This window comes from Mus caroli, unplaced genomic scaffold (genome assembly GCF_978045245.1).
Source record: "Mus caroli unplaced genomic scaffold, Mus_caroli_1 scaffold_7, whole genome shotgun sequence".
NCBI lineage: Eukaryota > Metazoa > Chordata > Mammalia > Rodentia > Muridae > Mus > Mus caroli.
In genome coordinates this window covers 140,812,991-140,838,165 of record NW_028227262.1, presented here as the reverse complement: position 1 = coordinate 140,838,165, position 25,175 = coordinate 140,812,991, and the positions used below count along the sequence as shown (strand labels likewise).

The 25,175-nt window shown below is 35.8% G+C and overlaps 1 protein-coding gene across 3 annotated transcripts in view; it reads left to right on the top strand.

The window, feature by feature from the left end:
* Glcci1 (glucocorticoid induced 1) overlaps nt 1-25,175 on the top strand; it is an 82,254-nt gene that overhangs the window by 6,194 nt on the left and 50,885 nt on the right. For 2 of the 3 annotated variants that reach the window (XM_021164342.3, XM_021164341.2), the window contains exon 2: nt 18,909-19,060. In XM_021164342.3, coding sequence (XP_021020001.1) covers nt 18,909-19,060 — 152 coding nt within the window. Of the gene's footprint in view, nt 1-3,422; nt 3,507-18,908; nt 19,061-25,175 lie in introns of those variants that run through there. The other variant, XM_021164344.3, reaches the window with a different exon arrangement.

Below are 25,175 nucleotides of genomic sequence, written 5' to 3'. Positions count from 1 at the left end.
ATTACACTACACTGTGCAAAGTGCTTTTCTCTTTTCATAAATCGTAAGAATTAGTTATATATGGTGGTAAACTGACTTGACTAATGGCTAAAGAATTACTAAGCAGGTACTAGTCTCAAGTAATTGTCTCAGAAGCTGTCAGTAGCTTTAGTCAGTTTTCCTGAAGCCAACAACTATGCTTGTAGTGTGAGTTTGAACTGCACATATATAATTTAACGGAGTGCCACTATGTAGTACCTTAATTATTACTTGCCACAATTAAGAATGAGTTGAAGAAGCTAGCGAAACCCATAGTAGTGTGGCAAGGTGAGTGTTTAAGATTGTCTGCCAAGTTATTACAGTGAAGTCATTCTCCTGTCATCTAGCAGTATTTCTAAACAAAAAACTAAAAGGCACTGCTACTTGCTGCCTCGTACTTCTGAAGGTCAAACGTACTCATAAACTGCTAATAGTAATACATATTGTCTTGTTTATCTAGTATGGTCATGGGAAAACTTTTTGAAGAGTTCATTAACTGTTTTTTTTATCTTTTCTAGTATTAAAAATTTGTAAGTTAATATTGTTCTTAAGAGAATACTTAATTGACAGGGTCACCTGGTATAGTTTAGGGTAGCACAAGCTGTCTATTTTTCTGCCTCAAGTTCCTGAGTTCTTGGATTACAGGCATGCTGTGAAATATCCAGTTTTTGATCTTCCTTAACAGTCTTTAGTATCTATCTATAACTGCACATTTAAAACACTTTCTTTCAAATGTCAGAATAGTGGAGTGGTCCAAGGAGTTATTTTTAAAGTTATCACTGTTATATATTTTCATTTTTTGAAAATTTAAAGTTATCACTCTTATATATTCTCAATTTTGAAACTGAGAATAGTTTCATTCCATGGCTTCTGTATTATGTCTGGACCTTCTGTATTATGTCTGCATTCATTGCATATATATAATGTTTTCCCATAGTTTAACTTAGGGTGATTGTCACTGGCCTTTGTGCACTCTGAACACACACACACACACACACACTCTCTCTCTCTCTCTCTTTGTGGTGGAAGTCTGAATTATTGTTGGACGTGGTTTCTTGTGGGATATTGTAGAAGGTGTAGCGGTACTTAATGATGCCTTTTGAGAGCCCTGAAGTGACTTTGACTTGGCTTTCACTAAGATACTTGCTACTGCTCATGAGAATGGAAAGTGGTAGCCGTCCTGTTGTAGCATTTATGTGCTGTTCTGTGTAGTGCTCAATGACTTGTTTTTCTTAGGCTCAAAATTTACCTATTTTTATTTTTATTAACTTAATAGTTTTTATTTTAAAATAATATTAGTATTATAGCCCTTACAGTTATTCTTATGTTTATCTTTAGGATGGTTGCTGTGTTTTTTCACTTTGCATCAGCCATTCAGTAAAAAAGTTAATGTATTTATACAAATAACTACTATTTAAGGATTAAATTTTACACCTAACATATGCAAGAACAAACAGATGCTTGATACATCATATTTTTGTGTCAGTCTTTTCTAATGTTGTGAATAGAATACTGAAGAAAAGTGTCCAGGCCCTGAATATAAGCATGTGGTAGGTCATCTGGAATGTTAAGTAGGAATTTGGGAAATAGGAAGATATAGAAAGCGATAAAGTAAACTACTGTTGTTTTATATTCGTTAAGAATACTTTATTCTTGAAGTTTCTCAACATGGGGAAAAAAAAAAGAAAGCAGTCAACAGTGGAGTTGATGAATCTTTGTATGTTTGATTCCCATTATTCTATATCATTGCGTGTAGCTTTTTACTACCTGGCCTATGCTCCAGGAATGGGCCACACTACCAGCCCCCTCCCAGCTTCTCTTGAATCCACAGACTAAAGACACACACAGTTGTTCATTTTCAACTTGCCTTCTTGGCACAATTGCTAGGTGCTATCTCCTGCCTGGAAAACATGCCTTTATCATTTCCCTTAGCTCTTAGCTCTGGTCCTCCTACCTGCCCTAACTTTAGTTGGTCAGTTGAAGGTAGTCCTGGCTAAACATCTCTGACCACCCACCTATTGGAGTGGCCACCGCCCACTGCTCCTCCTGAAACCTCACATTGGCCACCTGGGTCTTCTCTCTCTGAAGCATGGTGAACTCTGTCTCTCCTTCCTTGTGTCTCCCTGCTTGCCTCCAGGGACCTGAAAATCCCACCTGTACTTTCTATCCAGCAATTGGCCCATGGTTTTCTTTACTGACAGGACAGATCAAGAACTAATTTGGGAACAGGACCTTAGCATCATAACTATCCCTACAGTCCAGAATTAATGTAGCTGTTTGCAAGTCCTTGACAGATTAGCTGAAGTTTGGTTCATTTATCTTAAAATTGTCTCACTGTTTCTGTAACTGTATGCAAGGTAATTTTGGTGGATATATCTGCTTTACCTAATACACCTGTTTCTTTTTAGCTTTACAGTATATAACCTGATATTTGGTATTTAAAAGGCCCTGCAGTAAATATTTATGAAATACATATATAGGATTTACAGAGATTTCTGTTTGAGCTATATAAATATACATGTGCACACACTGAGAGACAAGTATGCATACTCTGGAATGCCATCATTGAAGAATGATCATAAGACAAAATCTTAAATATACATGATAGGTTAAATTTAATAGGCTATATTTATGCTCTTCCTTTTATAGAAATTCACCAATTTGTTCTTGTTTTGGACTTAACATTCAAATATGGTTAAGCTCGGTAAAGCACTGATTTAGATCTTTGTATAGTTTAGAATGAACCAGTGTTTGGTATAGAAATAGTTTGGACAAAAATGAATTTTATACAAATGTTCATATTTTGAAAGACATAACATAGGCTTTTATAGTTTGCATTTTGTATAACATACAAAGTTTGGACACAACTAAACATGTTTTTAGTCATACAGTATGAAATATACTAAATGACTTATAAACTTATTGCTAACAAAGTTATTCAAAAGACTAACACAAACCAATATATAAACCAACCTTGACCTTAAGGCAATTTCCTAAGAAGCCAAAAGTCTGAAATGTAAACAAACATTTTTCTCATAATATTTGACCCATGTACAAATTATCCTTTTTCTTTGTTGTTGTTGTCATTTTTTGGTTCCTTCCCTTCAACACTTTCCACATTTCCCCACCTCCACACATTCTCAAATTCATGGCTTGTTTTCCTTTTTATTAGTGTTATACCCATACCACTTGTTTATATATAAATGCATAACTACATAAATACAACCTGCCAAGTCCATTTAGTGTTGCTTGTATGTACACATACAAGCTTGTTACTGGATAGCCAGTCAGGGCGCTCATCGCAGTGGAAGACCCAAGTCTCCCTATTTGAGCAGCCATTTGGAATTCTGTCAAGTGGATTGTGACCTAATGAAATTCCATGGAGTAAGGATCTAAATTTATTATAATTCCAGTAATTTAACACCATCATGTCCACAATTCAGTGGTTCTTTAAGTTAGAAATGTAATTGTACTATCTCTAAAACCAGGTAAGGAGAATGAGTTATATATTAATTTGTGTTTTATTATTTCAACTGTCAGGTAGCTTTTCAGGTGGTTATTTGCTTTACTGATTCTTTATCTTAATGTATAAGTAAAATGATTTAATTTACCAAAATGCTATTTGAACAAACTGTTTAGGAAGTCAGTTACACAGGTTGAGGCTCATCTGAGGTTGTTAAAACATATTACTGAATAGTTTAATTTCTCTTTGCTATATAAGTATTCTGGCATTTAGCAAAATTAACTAATGCCCTAAGAAGCTGATCTAAATGAATATGAATATATCATTCCCATTACTTTCCCAGTCTGAGTTTGAAAGTTCTTAGAAATTTGGAATTCAAATAACTCCTAAAAAGGAAAGAATTCCTGTACTAATTATTCTTCCTCTCCCCCTCTCCTGTGAAAAGATGTGTTTATTTTAGGTAAATATTTCAAGGTCTCTTCTGTAATTGTGTCCTTACTAGAAAGAACAAATGAAAAGTAAAGAGGCAGCACTCCACATAGTACTGCATAATACTAGTGTTTTTCCTAAGCAGCCTTAGGAAGTAGTTCTCCTTCCCTGGGAAGAGCTTTTAGAACCCTATATTCTTATCACCGTCAGAAGACAAAACAATGAGTAAACATCATTAGACTAGTCATCTATTTGTAGGAATGGAATCTTTTGTTTATAATTAGATATTCCCAGAGGGTGTTTTTTGTTTTTATTTTTGTTTTTATCCCATTTAACATAAAGCTTTCCAGGTTGTGAGGAGGGGAGGGGAGGAAGGGAAGAGAAGAGAATGAGAACACACATATGGGCCAGGGTGCTTTGAAGAGCTCACTCCTTTCTCAGTCACCAGATGAGAAGTTCCTGGTGCGCTCTCCACATAGTATAGAGGTTCATGGCAGTACTTTTTGTAGTGCTTCCATTTAGGTATGGTGAATGGTGGTGACTCAAATTTTGCCCACTCACATAAGATAAAATCAGTGCCGGCCCAGCCAGGTTCAGTTTTGAAGTGCTGTGATTATGATGTCGTGTACTACTTATGTTGTTATAATTAATTATGTTTCTTTCCTGGAGGAATGGCTTAAGTGTGGAACGTGTACTAACTAAACTGCTTCCTATAAGGCTATTGATAAGAATAGATTTGTTGTGTTGGGGTTTGGAGAAGAATTATTTTGTGTCAACATGTTACCTTTTGTGAATCATTAAACATAACTTAAAGTCATGGTTGTATCCAGTATATTATTTTTAAAACTCTGTTATTTGTTTAACGTGGATGGGTGTGTTCCCTGCATGTTATCTCTGCACCACACATGTGCCTAGAACCCAGGGAGGCCAGAAGAGGGTGTCAGATCCCCAGTGACTGGAGTTAACAGACAGTTCTACGCTGGCATGTGGGGGCTGGGAATCGAACTTAACTCTTCTTAACCGCTGAGCCTTCTTGCCAACCTGCTTATTTTTAATAAATGCATCTTACTTTTATAGACTTCATAATTTGTAAATACAAAATTATGTTGGTTTTTACATTCAAAATTGAAACAAGCTTTGAAAAGTCTAAGCTAGGCATGGCCATGCATGTATTCTGTATTACTAGAATTCTAGAGACAGAGTCAGGAGAATAGTGATCTTAAAGCCATTCTGAAAAGAAGACCCTGTCTGAATTTAAAAGAAAAAGTATAGGGGTTTGAGAAATAACTCAGAAGTTAAGTGCCTGCTGCTCTTGCAGTAAATTGAAGTTCCATGCCTAGCACCCAGGTTAGGGGCCTCACAACTGTCTGTAACTCCAGTTTCAGGTATCCTGACTCCCTCTTCTGGCCTCTGCAGACACCTATAAACAGATGGCGTGCCCGCGTGCGTGCGCGCACACGCACACGCACACACACACACACAAGTGTGGCATTTCTGTGGAGCAGAGTAATTATTCTCATAGGTAATACTGACCTCCCTATATTCTGTAAACTTAAAAATCTAAATATTTTTAAATAGAACTGTCTTTGGAAAGTTTGTTAGTACCTTTTTTCTTGGACCTATGTTTTCACAAAGTAGAGTACACTACACTCTTTTAGGGTGGAAATTAATTGTTCAGAATACATGCTTTGAAAAAAATGGACTAGGATTGTTTTGTGGTACTAAGAGAATAAAATAATTTAATAAGTATTTAACTGTAGTTTCAAGTTTGAATCATCTTTTAATGATTCATTTGTACAGAGATATAATTTAGAAGAACAGTTATCAAGATCAGAATATTGAGTGATTCAAGTTTTAAAGTCAAGGACTTGCTGTGGAAATGGTTTCTTTGTTGGCACTGTGGAACACAGTCATGGTAAACCTAGAGTACTGGGTGATAGTGGTGGTGACGATGACGATGATGATGGTTTGTTTTGTACCAGCATAAAACTTGACTTCCCTTCTAACTCATTTCTCCCTTCTGGCCGAATGGTGTTCTGTCTCAGAATTCTTTTCAATATATCAGCTTCTTTACATTGCCTCTAGGTCCTAACTGTCTCCTGTTAGACTATTGACTGCTTAGTACTCTTAGGAATTGATACCACTTAGGTCTTTCCCTGTCATTAGGTTTTAATTTTGCTATTTTTCTACGCTTAACTATAGTCTATCTTTAGAAGAAGAAACAAAAGTGATTTTTGTAAAAGATTTCTTTTGGTTTCTAAGTTAAGGTTAATAAGAAATAAAGTCTACTATGTTTAGTTTGACATAAAAGATTCACTCTTGACACATTCATTTTGTACCTGTGTTCTTGCTTGATTGAACTTGCAGTTTTTAAGAAAATGCTCTGTTTTAGTTTATTAAGTAGTAAATGTTCATTTGTCACTCTTTGCTTTGAATTCATGGTCCCTGTTAGGAATGTCTCTTTCTCTTAACATACATGCATTTTTGCCGAAAACTCCTGAAATCTTTTCAAGTAGCCTTCAAATATCCCCACCTTTTCCAGGTGGAGGTAATTGTTATTCCTCTTTATCTTTTGAAGCACTCACTACATATCTTTTTGTTTTGTTGCAGCTATTTAGGCACTTGTGGTCTTACAAAAAAGTGTCAGTTTCATGAGAGTAGTCACTTTTAGATGTCCCTACTCACCAAATATCTTCCTCTATTCAAATGTTTTAATGTTTATCAACTTGTTTGAAATGTTATATTATTTCCCTTGTGCTACATAGATTAGAACAAACACTACTAAGAGAGCCAGTGTTCTTTTAAAAGTAGAAGAGAATGATGAGTGTAGTTCTTTTTGGATAGAAAGTGCTGATCTTTCAGTAAGATTGATGATACCAGGCATTTGAAAATACAACAACTCATCTTCAAAAGGTTCCCAATTCTATAACCTAGAACAGACGATAGCACTGGGCTCCTTGCTTACCAAGAGGTTTTAGTTTATCAAAGATGTTCTATGGAGCCCGTGAGGTGGCTCAGCAGGCAAAGATGTCTGCTCTGAGCCTGATCTGAGTTCTGTCCTCTGGACCCACATGGTGGAAGGGGTTAATGGCCTCTGGAAAGTTGTCTTCTAACCTGCATATGTGATGCAAATATGCACATATACACAATAAATTAAAATGTAGTTTAAAACTATGTCTTATAAATTGCTGTTAAACTTAGAATATTTAGCTTAAAAATTTTGTTTTATGTTGCTCAGCAAAGTATTTTTCCTATTAGTTGTGAAACAAATACATGTGTAGTTAAAATCTGGTTGAAATGACATACCTCATATCTCTGGTAAACCTGTACTATTCTCCAAACCTGTGTAAGGAGATCACATTGAGAAATTACACATGTATCCTAACATTTTTTTTAAAAAAAGCCTTTTTGGGAGAACATTTTATTTATGGTATTCTCAGTGAAAGTCAATCTTTTGTAGGGGTGAATAAGACTTTTGAAAATAACCTCCTCAAAAAGCTACTAAGAACATATTGTTGACTAGTTTAGATTATCCTGTTTGCAGGGGCAGATCATGATGATAGCCCAGCGAGACTTTGAAACTTGATTCAAACTGTCCCTAGGGATAATTCAGACCTATCTGTAGTAAAAAATTCTGTTTTGTTTTTTTTTTTTTTTTTGCTAAATCCTCTTTCCTCCTATAAGTCCACTTGTAGAGCATAGCTTGTAGCCTTGCTCCTTACAGCTAAACAAGCTAAATGGCATATGATGCTTTTATCCTGTTCAATGTTAGTTTGATCTTCCTTATACTTGATCTTCCCTTCTCTGCCAGCTGAAGTAGATTCTTGCAGAAGACTGAGAAGGTTTCGAATAGTGATTAAAACACGAAGGTAGTCTGAGTCACTGAATGATGATAATACTGAGGCCACCTATCAGCCAGGAAGACACACATTAGGCTGTTACTGTGATAACCCACTCAGCTTTTCAAATAGTAGCAGGTAACATTAACCAACATTACTTTAGAGCTTAAACAAAGGTGGTTAACTAGCAATTGTCTTTGCAGTTACTTTGATAGTTTTCCTTGGGAGACTCACTCTTTCTTGTCTGGTTTCTTAAATAGGCAAAAATATTGTCAGTGCTTCAAGACAGCCCACCAAGTTGATCATGTGACTGGGATGGAGGATATTTATTTGGAAGTCATTAGGCATCACCAGCCAAAGCACATAGAGTTACTCTCTGATTAAAAATTAAAACATGAGCTTTAAAAGCCTCTAGAGATATCTTAAGTCATGACTGCCTCATAGAACTCAGACCAGTCTACGGAAGTACCTGGGAAGCTCAAGGATCGTCGTGTTTGCAGAATGGTTTTACATTTTGTTCAGTTGTCCCATCTCATCACTACATTGAAAGAATTAAGAAAAACAGGCGGAGAGGGAGTGGGGGGAGAGGGAAAAACAGTTGAGTCATCTTTTTTGTGTAATTAGGTTGGTGTGGTTTCATCTTCCTCCCACATTGATATGAGCCTCCAGTACATCTGGAGGTGGTACTCACGTTTGTATTCCAATTGTCCCCACTCTAATGTTTATTTTTAATGACAAGTTGTTTCCCAAACTAAAATCTGGATTATTTCACTCAGGTTGCAGGGCACTGGAATTATATAAGGTTATCCCATTATTTAAGCTAAAATTTTATCTGTCCTTTAAAAAAACAAAACAAAGCCGGGCGTGGTGGCGCACGCCTTTAATCCCAGCACTCGGGAGGCAGAGGCATCCAGGCTGGCACTCGGATTTCTGAGTTCCAGGCCAGCCTGGTCTACAAAGTGAGTTCCAGGACAGCCAGAGCTATAAAGAGAAACCCTGTCTCGAAAAATCAAAAACAAAACAAAACAAAACAAGCCGGACGTTGTGGCACACGCCTTTTATCCCAGCACTCGAGAGGCAGCAGCAGGTGGCTTTCTGAGTTCGAGGCCAGCCTGGTCTACAGAGTGAGTTCCAGGATAGCCAGGGCTACACAGAGAAACCCTGTCTCGACCCCCCACCCCCACCCCCAAAAAAAAGAAACCCAAACAAAAAACAAACAAAACCCAAAACCTGCCTGGCCTTGATGGTGTCATTTTGTTTTCCTTCAGGACGTTTTCTTCTTCTTCACTAGTCCAGCTTTAATGAAGCACTCGATTTTGGATAAACTGCTTCATAGTTGTGTATTTGCTTCTGTACTGTCAATATTTATGAAAGTAAATGCTAGAATAAATATTTGTACCTTCCTATTGCTGGAGACTTCATTCAGTTTAACCAATATACTCTGGAGAAGTGTGGTTATGTATTTCCAGTCAACGGTATGTTCCCTTCGCTGTGCCTAAGGATATTATTGTGGGAACTACACCTTGTAGGGTAGATTTAATTTACTAGGCTGTTTTATGATGAGAAAATTGATAGATTTGCACATATTTTAGTGCAGTTTTCTGTTTATAATCTTGGCATCAGTAGGTTAACCTGAAGGGCAGTCATACATCCATAAGGTTTTACGCAGTCATTCTTTTCCTAACCCTGTTCTGCTTCATCTCATCTATAGTTTACTGTGGATTTAACTGCTCATGCAGTTATTAGGCTGTTATTGGCCTACTAACCTGTACTTGCTATTACAGGAGCAAAGTATTTTAAGTAATTGAACCTTTTCATTTATTTTTTATTTAAACAAGAAAATTTTTGTTTAGACAGACTGATGTTTTCAGCAATATATTAAATCATTTTGTTGAGCTCAAATAGCAAAGTTTATGTTTTTTTCCCAGAGTGTTGTTTTTATATTGTTTTACAAGTCAAATAAATTATAGGTATACAGATACGTACATATCTCATTTTTACATTTCTCATGTTATATCTGTTCATACTGTACTTTAACATTGATACAATTCAATTGTTCTTTTGTCGAGTTTCTATACTATTAATAGAGATAGTTAATTTTTTCCTTGCCTTAAGAATGTTTAAGCATGGGCTGGAGAAATGGCTCATTGGTTAAGAGCACTGACTGCTCTTTCAGGGGTCCTGAGTTCAATTCCCAGCAACCATATCGTGGCTCACAACCATCTGTAATAGGATCTGACGCTAAATGGTCCATACATTCCCACTATCCTTAATTGCTTTGCATACTTTAGGTTCAATTCCATCTGTGATAAATTCTTTCATAATAGACTCAAGAAGAGTATTATTTTAATAATATGCTGATTTGCATAGTAAAAACTCAGATGTAGTTTTCATTGTAATTTTTTCTTTTTATTCTTGAGAATATCATACATTTTTATAATGAAATATTTCAACTGCTACTCCTATTTCTCCTACCTCCCCGTAATCCTTTCAGTTTGTCTCCCTCCCAACTCTTCCATTTTTTTGTTTGTTTTTTGTTTTTTGTTTACGCTTTTGGTATAACCTGTTAAGTCCTATTAGGGCTGCACATGTGTCCATATGGAGCTGGAAAACTTACTAGTGATCACACTTCCAGAGAAAAAAATGACTTTCCTTCTCCTGGCAACCATCAGTTGCCAATAGCTCCTCAGTTAGTGATGGGGCCTGGAGAGCATCTCTGTTGCCTCTACTGGAATTTTGGCTGGCTTGATCTTGAGCAGGTCTTATGAAAATAACCACACCAGCTATGATTTAATGGGTGCAATAGCTTAGTCATGTCCTGAGGAAAGCATTTCACAGGACTCCACTCCATTATTCTGTTCTTATCTTCATTCTGCATCTTCTTTTGTGATGTTTTCTCAATTGTAATGTTTAACTATGGCTTTATACTTTAAAGGTCATTTTGATTTTATTGAAATATATTTCAGAAAAATAAATTTCATTTGATTTGTTGGATCATTTAGCTATTTTTCTTCTTTCAGTATATAGTTTCAAGTTTCATTTTAGGAGCACTTGTTCAATTATTTTTCCCCTATTTTGTTCTTTTGAACAGAAGAGTTCTTTAGGAATGTGTTCATTTGAATTTGTGATTTTATTTTGTATAACTGTTGTGGTTGTGTATAGATTTTAAATAATGGCTGAGTAGATACATCTATTTGACTGTGGAGAGATGGAGCCTAGTAAGAAGTGCTTAGAGCATTAGAGTTCTGGTGACTAGATTATTGCTGTATCACAAGAATGAAAGAGCCAGTTATTGCTTCTCTTGGATCCTCTTAGCTAGCTAGTGTGATGATGATCAGTTACTTAAAGCAAGGTTAGCCCTTATGTTCTGCATTTCGCACACATACTCAACTGCCCAAGCCTCTGCTGAGCATTCAGGCTAGTCCCAGCTACAAGATTCTTACCAGAAGCCAAGTAGCAGCTAATACCACACCTTTGAATTTCCTAGCTTTATGAACTATGAACCTCTTTTCTTTACAAATTATCCCATTTCTAATCTTCTGTTATTTCATCAGACTATGACAGTACTTGTGTATTAATATAATTTTTCATTATTTTTGTGCCAACGTAGACCAATAAAGGATGTTGGTGAAATTCCTGGAACACATGGACTTTGCAAAATCCAAACTAGTTGTAGTTGTATTAAATAATATTACTATGCATTAGATAGGGTAGAGATGAATATCCTCTTCCTTCATTTTTCTTCTTCTATTTTTTGAGTTAGGGTCTCATGGAACTCATGTAGCCTAGGATGGCTACATGAAATTCTCCTACCTCTGCTTCTTAAGTGCTAGGTTTAAAGGTGTGCACCACTATGCCTGGCCCTGCATTTTTTCTTATTCTCAGTTGTCCAGTTTTATGTCATTCTTTGTACTTAGGAGGCAAGGGAAAATATAATTTGGTAGTGATAATATTTAAATATTTGTATTTATATAGTAAATTATATTTAAAACTTTCTAAGATAATTGTTCTCATTACAAATATACTATAGCTAAATCTATAAATGGAACTTTGTCAAATTTTTCTTTATAGTAAATCAATGGAGGTATTACCTACTGTATATATTTATGGCTATTTTTCAAACCTCAGATTAAAACATATCATTTTTTAATATTTTGAAATTGATGAAAAGCCACTTAAATAATGTCTTGCAGTCTTGATGTATTTGCTATTTTGATTTCTATGAAGATTAAAATCGGTTAAAGGCATTATAAAATATTGTCTTTAAAAGGTAAAGGTTGTTTTATAAGATCAATACATAGTATTGTAATTTCAGATTCAGGATTAAATCCTTCAATAAAATAAATTTGTTATGGTTGAAGTTTCACCCTACTTAAATATCAGTTTCACTCTGCTTATGAATTAAAGTCCTGACATTTTGGTTGTCTATGAAAGTCTATTTAATACAGGCTTTGAGACTGCTTATAATAAATATAGTCAAACTTCATTTACATTCCAAGTGCTTAAATGCTTAAATCTTTTTCTTTTCTTTTCTTTCTTTTTTGTTTTTTTTTGTTTTTGTTTTTTTGAGACAGGGTTTCTCTGTATACCCCTGGCTGTCCTGGAACTCACTTTGTAGACCAGGCTGGCCTCAAACTCAGAAATCTGCCTGCCTCTGCCTCCCAAGTGCTGGTATCAAAGGCGTGTGCCACCACCGCCCAGCTTAAATGCTTAAATCTTTACCAACCTTTTTCTCTCTCTTCCCACTCCATTCCCATAACTCCTTCCAGATCCACCCTCACTTCCTTTTTTTTTTTTTTTTTTTTTTTTTTAATAACCCACTGAGTCCAATTTGTGTTGTTACTATTCTCAATGGCTATAGGATCAGCCACTAGAGTATGGTTGACCCAGTAGGGACCATTTCCTTAAAGAAGCTGTATTTATCCTTGCCAAGAAGCCAACACCTGTCAGTAGGTCCTCAGGAGTAGGGGGAACCTCCCTCTTCTACACTGACTTGTTTACTCTAGAGCAGGCAGCCACAGTTAATGTGAGTTCCTGAGTGCAATTATCTTGTTATGTCTAGTAGACACTGTTTCACTCGCTTCTCCCTAACCTCTGGCTCTTAAAATCTGCCTTGTCCATGAAGCCTGGGGGGGAGGGGGGTTGGGGGTGGTGATAAAGATGTTCTATTTATGATAGAGCACATGCACACTTGTTCTACGCACCTTGATCAGTTCCTGCATTAATCACCACCCACTGTGCAAAGAAACTTAAAATGAGGATTGATAGCTGCACTAATCTATACATAGATAGTTATGAACTTACAAGACAGTGTGAGATTGTATTCTTTTAACAAAATAGTAATAATAGACTCACTCCCTGGGGCCCAAGAGCATATTCACCATGGGTTTTCTACTGGGTTAGCAGTGCAAGAAATGCTTTTCCTTTGTGGAGTGGGTGTTAAATCCAATGAGAAAGCAGTTGTTTACCATTGTAACATTTCATGCTACTGTTGCACCCATGGGGATATCTTGTCACACTGGTCATTGTGGTTCACAAAGTTGTCAGTTGGGTAAAGCTGTTGCTAACTTCCTCTCAGCAACCTCTATTAGCTCCCTCTGGTGCTGTGAAAGCTGGCAGCAAAGAAGCCTCGGTCAGTACCCACTTGATTTCTCCCTGTGCTGTGAACAAAATATGTGGGGTCTTCAACAATAGTTCTTAGCATCAAATTCTGCTGCTCAGCCAAGAGAAGGAGCAACAGGCTGTGTCTGTGTGTCTTGTCTATCATCTATCTGTAACATACACACATACATACATACATACATGTTATTTATTTTGGTGGGGTGTCTCTAGTTTAACTGTGACCAACAGCATGATGTTCCTGTGCCTGGCACTATGGTTTGAATTTGGCAAAATAAAGCTTCTGGGAGGACCATTATCCCTGGTGTAGTATAAACCAATTAAACTTGATAGGAATAAGTAATACGATGTTTCTATATGCTTTAAAACGTTCTTAATGTTGACCAAATCTTCATTCAGCTTTGATTTTCCTAGTGTTCATAAGCATTCATTTGAGCCTTTACTTAAAATGGAAATTTTGCTGTATAGCCAGTGCTTAATTTGGAAAGTGACTCTTTGAAGATCTGACTGGTTATTACAATTAGTTAGCTCTAGAAGCTTAGCTTGTCTTTGCAAATGTCAGAGAACTGGTTGCTCTTTCTGTAGAAGGGTACTTTCTTAAGTCAAACTTTTGGTGCCCTTAAGTGGAGTAAGTATGTGTGTATATGTGTGTGTGTGTGTGTATGTGTGTGTGTGTGTTTGAGCACCTGGATCATAAAGATTCAGTCCCAATTTTCTAGCCATTGGCTTTTGAACTTATGTAGAATTTGAGTGATCTGGTACCACAAAAAATTTATGTGAAAAATTTAGATTTCTTCTACCAAACTTTTCTAGACTGGGTTTTGCTATGCATCCCAGGATAGTGTTGACTTCAGGATCCTGCTGCCTCAACATCTGAATGTTAAGATTAACAGGCAAATTGTGCTTGGTGATAAATAAAGACATATTTTGTGTTTAGGTATGTCTGTGTACCAAGGCATGCTGTGAAGGTCTGAGGACAACTCAGTCATGACTTTGCTTTTCCATTTTGTTTGAGAAAGGTCACTCCTTTGTTGCATATGATTTGCTAGCTGACCTGAGAGTTTCTGAAGATATTCCGTCCTCTGCTTCCATTTCCCTGTAAGATTATGTTGCTGGGATGACAGATGGTGACTATTGGCTGGCATTATTAGTTCATTATCTGTAATAAAATGCTGATGAGATTTCTGCACACAAAATAATTAGAAGAAATAATGTTAGTGCTAAATTGTATTAAACATGTTCCTGAATACTTTTCCAGTTAGGATACTTTGCAGTTGCAATAATGAGCTTCTTGAAATAACGATAAATTAGTTGATTCCTGTTAGTGCTGTTGTGACATCTGTTTTATAGAGATGTTTATACTATACTTCAGGGAATGATAGCTCTATTTAAAGATTTAAATATAAATGATTTAAGTGTATGCTTTGCTCATGTCATTGTAAATGAGATGCTTTGCCCCATCTTGACTTGATGCAGTCTAAACATAGAGAATTGACAGTTGTTATTTGCACATACAGAGTGAGCTGAATATAGGGTAACCAGACTGAAATGTGTTAAAGTCCAATAAAGAATGGGGGTACTTTTATTGTATGCTTTACATTATGCATGATGGTCAGAAATATGGTATCTTGGTATAGTTTTCAGGGTCTGGTGACTTGTATTACCCTATAGCTAAAGTTCTCAAAGTTTCTAACATTTTTAATTTTTTGTTTGGTTGGTTGTTTGGTTGATTGGTTGGTTGGTTTTGGTAGCAATTTCACTTTGTTAACTTTCCACTGGAGATTAGTATCTTAAGATATCAGATTTTCAAAATGACTAGTCTTCAGTAATTGCCCCTGGAAAAAGACCACATACACAAATGCTGGGAACAAACTATTTAGACACCCTGTGAATTACGTTAGCAGTTGGGTTTATTGTGCTAAAATGCAAAACTGGAATTGGTGATAAAGATATACAAATCAATAAAATTTAAGGGCCAAGATTTTAGGCTTAGTTTTTGGGTGAGTCAAAACCCAAACTCATTGACAACTTTAGAGAATATGAACAGTTGTGTTTGTTGAAATAGTTTTACTGTTTATGATAAATCCTCTGATAAATCTAAGGTTAATTGTGTTTGGTAAATGGAGTTATTTTGGCAAATCATTTCATGGAAGAATTCTGTCATTGTCAGTTGAGGGAGACACTTTAAATGAACCTGTGACCTTTACTTGCATGGTAACACACACGTATATAAATACCTGAACTCATTCATACATAAACATATACACAATATTTTTAAAGTCTGTATTTACTTACCTTAAGATTAAGAGGTTTTGTTTGTCCTTTTGTGTGTGATGATAGGGTACTGAAACCAGGGTCATGTACTGATCAAGTGATCTCCATCCTCAGCTTAAAGAGAGTTTTCAAAGCATACAGACTACATATAACTTTCAAATAGTTTAGAATAGATTAAGTAGAGGTATGTAGTTTTTACTAATTATAGCTTTTGATTTTCTGTGTCCTTTTTTATTAGCAGGCAGCTGCTATAAGTATTAGCTTTGTCATAAAAGGAGTAATTGTTTTCATTCTTTTTGATGGAAGAAGTATAAAGTAACTTTTTTTTGGTTTTTTTTTTTTTGACTATGTACATAGCGGCTTTATTTTTTTTTAAATTTTTAATATTTTTTATTACATATTTTCCTCAATTACATTTCCAATGCTATCCCAAAAGTCCCCCATAGCGCCCCCCACTTCCCTACCCACCCATTCCCATTCTTTTGGCCCTGGCATTCCCCTGTACTGGGGCATATAAAGTTTGCAAGTCCAATGGGCCTCTCTTTCCAATGATGGCCGACTAGGCCATCTTTCGATACATATGCAGCTAGAGACAAGAGCTCCGGGGTACTGGTTAGTTCATCATGTTGTTCCCCCTATAGGGTTGTATATCCCTTTAACTCCTTGGGTACTTTCTCTAGCTTCTCCATTGGGAGCCCTGTGATACATCCAATAGCTGACTGTGAGCATCCACTCCTGTGTTTGCTAGGCCCCTGCATAGTCTCACAAGAATAAAGTAACTTTTTAAAACCTTGAGAAACTCATAACAAATCAAAGGGAAAAATTAATTTTGTTTTTCACAGTTCATAAAATTAGTAACTATTGCTTTTATAAAGTGGGAAAACTATTGGGAAAAGGCGGTAAAAAAGGGAAACAGGAAAAATAGTAAAACAAAAGCAAGTAGGAAGGATTATAAGGTAGGAAAAAAATATACTACATGCTGTTGTAACTAGTGAAATCAGTGGTTAGATAAGCTCACTTTTTACAGTAAAGTCAATTAGATAATATGTACAAAGTATGCATATTAAATTTGGCTGGTAAATCCTGAAAAATTAAAGAATAAACGTACAAGATAAACTATATAGAAAGCCGAGGGGACCATAATGTTCAGCTTGACATTATTTAAAAGTAAAAAGCAGTAAATGAAACAGTGCATATAAGGCATCATGGTAATGTTAGGAATTGTACATGTATTAATTTGTAAAGAACTAAAATATAAAAATATAAATGAATTTTTTCACAAAGAAAGTTTTTAGAACTTAATAGTTTAGACATATTAGAGTACATTTCTAGGTAAAAAATAAAGTGGCTGTACTGGCTGGTTTTGTGTCAACTTGACACAGGCTGGAGTTATCACAGACAAAGGAGCTTCAGTTGGGGAAATGCCTCCATGAGATCCAGCTGTAAGGCATTTTCTCAATTAGTGATCAAGGGGGAAAGGCCCCTTGTGGGTGCAAACCATCTCTGGGATGGGAGTCTTGAGTTCTATAAGAGAGCAGGCTGAGCAAGTCAGGGGAAGCAAGCCAGTAAGAAACATCCTTCCATGGCCTCTGCATCAGCTCCTGCTTTCTGACCTGCTTGAGTTCCAGTCCTGACTTCCTTTAGTGATGAACAGCAGCATGGAAGTGTAAGCTGAATAAACCCTTTCCTCCCCAACTTGCTTCTTGGTCATGATGTTTGTGCAGGAATAGAAACCCTGACTAAGACAGTGGCTAACTCTGCATTATGGATTTTTATTTAAATTGACAAGTTGCCTTGTCTTCTAAAACCAAAATGTAACTTCTTCACTACTCTGGACAATTAATCATGGTTTTCTTTTCTTTTTTTTTTCACAAAGAAAATTGCAAATGATTCTAGATGGAAATAGACAACATTAGATTTTCTGCCTTTAGTGCATGATAAACTTTCATTAAGTTATAAAAATAAAGAAGGAATTGGTAATTTTCAGATTTTCTCCAATAATTCTTAGGTGAAACAAAAGTTACATTTTTAAGATAATGGCTAGATAATATAACATCAAAGTATATAATATTATTTCTCTGTTTTAATAAACCAGTAGTGCTTTCTCATTCAAGAATATAGCTAAGTGACAGTGGCAAATCAAAATATTTTTCATCATATTTAGTATTATGGGCAGTATACATTGCCTGACTTAAGTGGGACTGGAAAAGCTCTGAGTCTTGGGAGCTGTATTGGTTCCCAATCCTCTAGACTTTATTATAGTTATATACACTGGTAGTTAGACATGTGATGATGTGGATTTTCAACAGCTACTTATGGACCCTGACTGGGGAATACATTTTGTTCTACTTCATTACACAATGAATTCTCTCTACTGCTTTGAGGTCTTCATCTGCAAATACAGACCTTGAATGAAAATGTTAAGTTCTTTGTGAATGTTATTTGTATGGTCATGAGTAAATTCATTAACTATTAACTTCAGCTTCCTTTCAGTCTGTAGTATCTGAAATTGTGTTTTTTGTGGGAGAGAAAGACAAGCTTAGTATATACCATGAAAGCAGAAGTGATTGAGAATTTCTTAACAAGAAAAAGAGAAAAGGATGTTGAGCAAGCTTTTACAGCATTGGTATGATATCTCAACTGGCCTTGGAGATCAGCAGTAGTTTTTCAAGTGAACTTGGAAGGACAGAATTTTAGGCTGATGATATAGAAGGCTCAGAGACGAGACAGCACCTTCTACTTTTGAAAAAAATACAAATTATTCATCCGACTCTAGAATAGGCATATGGAGGAGTAGCAAGATAACAAATACTGAGATAAATGAGAATCAAGTTGTGGAAATCATTTACTTCATAAAATAGATGATAACCATGGAATTAATTTTAGCAGTGGTAATGAGGAGGCACTGTAAGATTTAATTGAAATAAATGCAGAGATGGCATTTACAAACAAAACTGGCAGTTTGTGAGGCATGATGAAATGAATCTTAATTAAAGCTGTAATAGAGATGATATGTGGATTGCATTACAGATGCCTAAAATAGTTGGGCTTTCAAGGGTATGTGAAAATCCTCAAGATGTGTTTGTTATATGTATGAATGCATTTCCTTGGAAAAGGGTCCATAACTTTCATCAGCTTATATAAGAAGTACTTGGGGTGTCTATGTTATAGGAAAAAATGGTAAAGTGACATTTACAAGCTCTGAAGTTTATGAATTTAAAAATATGCTCTAACATTTAATTTAATTTTTTTTTCACTTTTTTTAGTGGACAGGCCAAAATCTCAGCATATTCGAACCTCTAGTACAATAAGGCGAACCTCTTCTCTGGATACGATAACAGGACCTTACCTCACAGGACAGTGGCCACGGGACCCTCATGTTCACTACCCTTCATGCATGAAAGATAAAGCGACTCAGGTAAGATGAGAAAATCAAAACCAGTTCTTTGATTTTGAAATTAGAATGTAATTAAATTATCCTGAATATGAAATAAACCCAACCAAAGCAGAATCCCTTGTTTTAAATGTGCAGCATAATAATAATTTGTTACTTGGCTATAGAGGTTTTTAGTTATTTAATATTTAATAAGTAAGTTCAGGCTGCATTATGATTTTGGAGACATGCTGTCATTTTAAGAATTATTTTTTAATAAAACGGAGCTAATAATTAGGAAGCATTTTTGAAAATTCTTTAAAGTTTGCACAGGTCTTGAAAAATAGCTTATAGAGTATTAGCAACAAGAATTCTGTTGAAGGTTTTTTTTTTTTCCTATTACAAAGGCAAAGCTAACACCAGTGAAATAGGAAATTTACTATTTTCCTACTTGTTTGTTTGTTTGTTTATATTTTTATTGGATATTTTACATTTCAAATGTTATCCTCTTCTGATTTACCCCCCAGAAACTCCCTATCCCATCCCCCCTCCTCCTGCTTCTGTGAGGGTGTGCCCCCTCTGAACCCCATACTCCAGTTTCCTCACCTTCACATTCCTCTACTTTGGGGCATCGAGCCTTCACAAAACCTCTTCTCCCATTGATGCCTGAAAAAGCCATCTTCTGCTACATATGTGGTTGGAGCCATGGGTCTCTCTCCATGTTTACTCCTTGGTTGGTGGTTTAGTCCCTGGGAACTCTTGGGGTCTGGTTGGTTGATGTTGTTCTTCCTATGGGGTTGTAAACTCTTTCATCTCCTTCAGTCCTTTCTCTAACTCCTCCATTGGGGACCCTGTGCTCAGTCCAATTGTTTGGCTGTGATCATCTGCCTCTGTATTTGTCAGGCTCTGGCAGAGCCTCTCAAGAGACAGCTATAGCAGGCTCCTGTTAGCATGCACTTGTATCTGCATTTGGTGACTGTATATTGTTTTTTAAAAAATGGAGATAATGGTTAGGAAGCATTTTTGAAAAATTTTTTAAGAAAAATTTGCACAGTTCTTGTAAAATAGCCTATAGAGTATTAGCAACATGAATTATGTTGAAGTTTTTTTTTTTTTTTCTGTTCCAAAGCAAGGCTAACACTAGTAAAATAGGAAATTTACCATTTTCTTTTTCTATTTTAGAAGATTCCTTAGCCTTTTGATTTGAAGAATATATCTTCTCATATCAGAAAAAGTAAACATCTTCATTTATTATGATCTGAGGTTTGATTTTATTTTCACCAAATATTTCTTGAGAAATCATGAACTTTATTAAAAATATGTGATTTTTTTTATTGGACATAAAGAACATGTTAGATGGGTAGGGGTAGAAGATACTAAGTAGAAATTTGATTAGGGAATATGTAAAGGTAAGGACATTCAGAATAAGAACATTTTGGGCTTTATAGTTTTAAAAAAGAATTAGAGTTTCTTGATTGAAAAGTGAGGGAAGTGAAGGATAGAGAATTTTGGATGTGGTCTATGAAAACCCTCCTTACCAGTTTGTTGTCATTATGTTAGGCAAGCTTGGAAACTGAAGCGGGTTGCTTTTATCATCGTCCATGCTATCAGCTCTACTAATTTCTTTATGATGCAGCCTTTGCTTTTCCTCAAGGAAAAGCATGAATTCAGTATGGCAAGCAGCAGGATTCTCAGCAGAAATGATTTGCACACAGTACAGATGTGGGCTTAGGCATTTTGAGGAAGGCAGGCACAGATGGAGATGACTGAGAGCCATTTGCTGGAAGAGTTGGATTCTGGTTGTGAAAGAGTATAGGTATAAAGGAAAAAGAGAACATGCCAAATGAGTCAGAGCATAGTGTTAGGAGGGTACACAAAGGGATGAAAGAACTAGATTCATTCATTTGGAAGCAACTAGAGGAGCAAACATTTATTAACTATATACCATAAATTGTTTTATTACCTGTGTCTTGTTTAATTTTCACAAGAACATTGCATTGTAACTCACATGGGAAGTGGAAACTCAGAATCACAGTGACTTGCCCATGATCTTGCAAATGAGATTTCTTACTCAGATTCTGTCTGGCTTCCCTGGTGTAATAGCTGCCATGGTGCTGAGAATAGTTGCTGTTCTTACATCTCCACCAAGACAAGAAATCTGATGTTTATTAAACATATGTTTTGTGCTGACAGTATAAAAAAACAGTATCTTATTTTTCAAAACAATTGTGAGAAATAGAAGCCTAGCAACAAAAAGCAGAAGAACTGGATTAGTATAGTCAGAGAAGCCAAAAGAGGAAACGTTTCTAAGAATGATTATTGACTGATGCTAAAGAGAAGTCACAGAGAGTAAGTATCTAGGGATTAAGGGCACACTGTCTTAGCGAGGATGGAATCAATGCTGTGGTGGGCTAGGATGCCAGCATACTTGGGAGTAGAGAGTAGTACAAAGGTAAAGCAGACACTTCTGGCTAAGTTACCTACGGGCCTCTATCTGCGCAGTGGGTATATTGAAACCTAATGCTTTGTTACATGATTAAGTATGATGCCTGAGTGTGGCAAATGCTATACATACACCGAGTTTTAGTACTAGATGTAGAAAAAGCCACTTTTACTATTTTGCAGGGTCCATGAAGCACATGTGTATAAATGACATAGTTACATAAAATATGGCTTATCTTCCCACTTTGACAAATTTTCTTAGGGACCAGAGAGTTGAGTTTTAATTGCAGATTCTTGGATTCCTAGAGTTGTATGGCAGAAAATTCCTACATGGGCCATCCAAGTCTAAACTATTCTCTTTTCGGCCCATACTATATTCTGTAATTTGAAGTGCTTTTATACATTTATAGATAATTTAGTATATATTTTTTCACCCCTATTCTTACAGTTAAATTCTATCCATACTCTCTCAGGAAGTGAGAACCAGGAATTAGGTCCTTTCAGACTATGGAGGTCAGGATTCCTATTGTTTAGTTCTAAATAGACACCTATACATATACTTATACATATATTTACATGAAGGCATATGGATTAAGCTTGTCGTTAGTCATGTGCTTTGTCTCTGAGGGTCCTTTTCTGGGTCTGGATAGAGGTCATTTATTGACATTTTAATATTTAAAATATAAGACTTAGCCGGGCGGTGGTGGCGCACACCTTTAATCCTAGCACTCGGGAGGCAGAGGCAGACGGATTTCTGAGTTCGAGACCAGCCTGGTCTACAGAGTGAGTTCCAGGACAGTCAGGGCTATACAGAGACACCCTGTCTCTAAAAAGAAAAGAAAAGAAAAAAAAGACTTGATTCTGAGTTGAAGAATTAACTGATGTCTACAGGTTACATAGCTTGTTAGGTATGACGAGACTAAAGCCCAGATTGTGCTGATTCCTGGGCTTCTGGTTTTTCTCCAATTCTTCACTTCTCAAACAGCCACTAAGCATTTAATCTAGTGTTTGCCTCATATGCCCACTAAATGGTCTGGCCTCCAAAGCATCTGTAAGTTTAATTGAAGATACAGGAGATGAACATACAAAATTACTTTTATGACTATATCCATGTTTATGGATTGACTCTTGAACTCTTATGGGGAGCAGTTTTTCTTAATTTGGTGAACATCAATTGAATAGATAGTATATTCTTAATCTTGCTACAGATATTAAATATTTGTCTTTCCTTTGTAAAGAGCATTAGTATTACCTTCTTTCTTTGGTATTTCTGTTTCATTTACCTGACAGTTTATGGCTAGAGAGAAATTCTTAATTTAAAAGAATACATGCATGTTGGCCTTTAAAAAGGAAGTAGCAGGCGTATTTCTGAGTTTGGGGCCAGCCTGGTCTACAAAGTGAGTTCCAGGATAGCCAGGGCTACACAGAGAAACCCTGTCTTGAAAACAAAACAAAACAAAAAAAAAAACAAAAAAAAAAAAAAAAGGAAGTAGCCTAAGGCTGTCAAAAGATAATGAACCTTGGAAATAGACCTTATTTTCAGATCAATGCCTGCTATGTAGAAACCCAGGGAGATGGTGGACATATGTGTCTTTGACATTATATTCAGATTAAGGACCAGTAGACAAGAACATCTAAATTAAATGAAATGTTAGAGTTTTTTTTTTTTTTTAAAGTAAGTGTGTTTGTAACTAAAATTGTAGACATTTATTGTGTACAGCATATGTTGGTATATGTATATACTATGAAGTGGCTGTCCATTCTCAAAACTTTTTTGGATAACAACAACACTTACAATTCTGTATCTGCATTTTTCAAATGTATCCATATATAATTTAACAAACAACAGACACACATTTTAAGAAGTATCTTTATGCAGTTTCATCATTGTGTATTTAGAGTGACTGCAAACCTAGATGAGATCAGCCACTTGCTGGCCCATAATATTTTGGTGAAGAGATAGTTGAGGCTCAGGCTGACAGAACAACATGCTGTTTTACAGTAGACATTTTTCTTTTTCTTTTTTAATGTGGAAGTGTAAGCTCTGATGATAAAGCATAGTATCTTAAGTATATAAGAAAGTAATTGTCTATTATCAGTTATTACATAATTTTATATACTATATCTTTTTTACAGCTGTGGACAAGGTAGTATTTGTTTCAATAACCTTACCATAAATATGAAATGCATTATAAATACATAAATATAAATTTATTAACATGTGACCATGTTAAATGTACTGTGATTAGGCAAGAAGTGTGTTTCAATCCCATTAATAATTTTATGGGATCCCTGTTGTATGGATCCTTATAAATTTATTGAAATGTCATTATGTAACACATGACTATATGCATTATGTTATTAACCATGGTCATTTTGAAACTGTTTATTTCGTGAAGTTCTTTTTCTTTATTGAGATTGATGCCCTTTGGACCAGTATTGTCCTAGTATTCTATTCATATGAATTGAATATTAGGCATCTGGATTTAGGCAATAGAAGTAATACATTTTTCAAAGTTTATTCTAATGTGTATTTTGCCATATGATTGTTAACCTTAAAAATAGAGGCTATAGAAACATACTGAACTCTTGAGTTATTTCTAAAGTATAATACTATCTACTTTGAAATTAATTACAAAAAAGATTTGTTGGATACATATTTGATAAAGAAAATACAGAAAAATTTTGTGTATGAATCTGTGAGCTTTATGAGTAGCCATTGAGCTCCTCCGACACTCCTTCCTCTCCCTCTCTCCCTCCCCCTCCACTCCCGTGTGTGTGTGTGTGTGTGTGTGTGTGTGTGTGTGTGTGTGTGTGTGTGTTTTGCTATGGTTGAGAGTGAACCCATAGTATTCTATATGAGAGACAAATACCACCCCTGAACCTACAACCACACCACCAATTTTTAACTTTTCTATTTGAAACATTTCATAAATTTTTCAGAAGGAAGAAGTTGTCATCCCCCGTGCATAGTGTGGGTAGGACATCTATATAATCTTAGTACTCGGGAACCTGGGACAGGAAAACCTGCAGATTTGAGACCAAATCTAGGTTACACAGTGGTAACTTTTCTAAAACAAAAGAGCAAAACAAAACCCAGCTCATTGAATTAACTACTACACGATTCACACTTTATATCCTTTTCTGTAAACTTAATATGTAATTGACCTAGTCACATATTTACTGTGTGTATCAAAATATCAGTCCACTGGAGAAAAGGGTTGTTGCTAGTTTACTAGCTTAATCTGTTTCTCTTAGAAAGAACTAAAAAACATCTGTAAAATTTTGTTATTATTATATTAGCCTTGGATGGATAGTATTTTTTAATGAAAAACTATAATCTTTTAAATATAACTTGAGGCTGGGAAGATGGCTCAGCAGTTAAGTACACTTGTTCTTGCAGAGGGTACAGGTTGAGTTCCTAGCTCTTATGGTGTGACTCACAACCATCTGTAACTCCAGTTCCAGGGGATCTAACATCACAACATTTTCTGACATCTGTCTGCACCAGGCACAAACAAAGAGTACAGACATATATGTAGACAAATACTTATACACATAAAATAAAAATAAATACATCTATCTTAACTTGGGCATTAAGGTTACTATATTCAAGCTTTAGGAACAGTTTTACAGCCTTTCCCCAAAACTGTAAAGTATATTCATTCTCAGATCATATTTCAAATGTGTGTGTGTGTGTGTGTGTATGTGTGTGTGT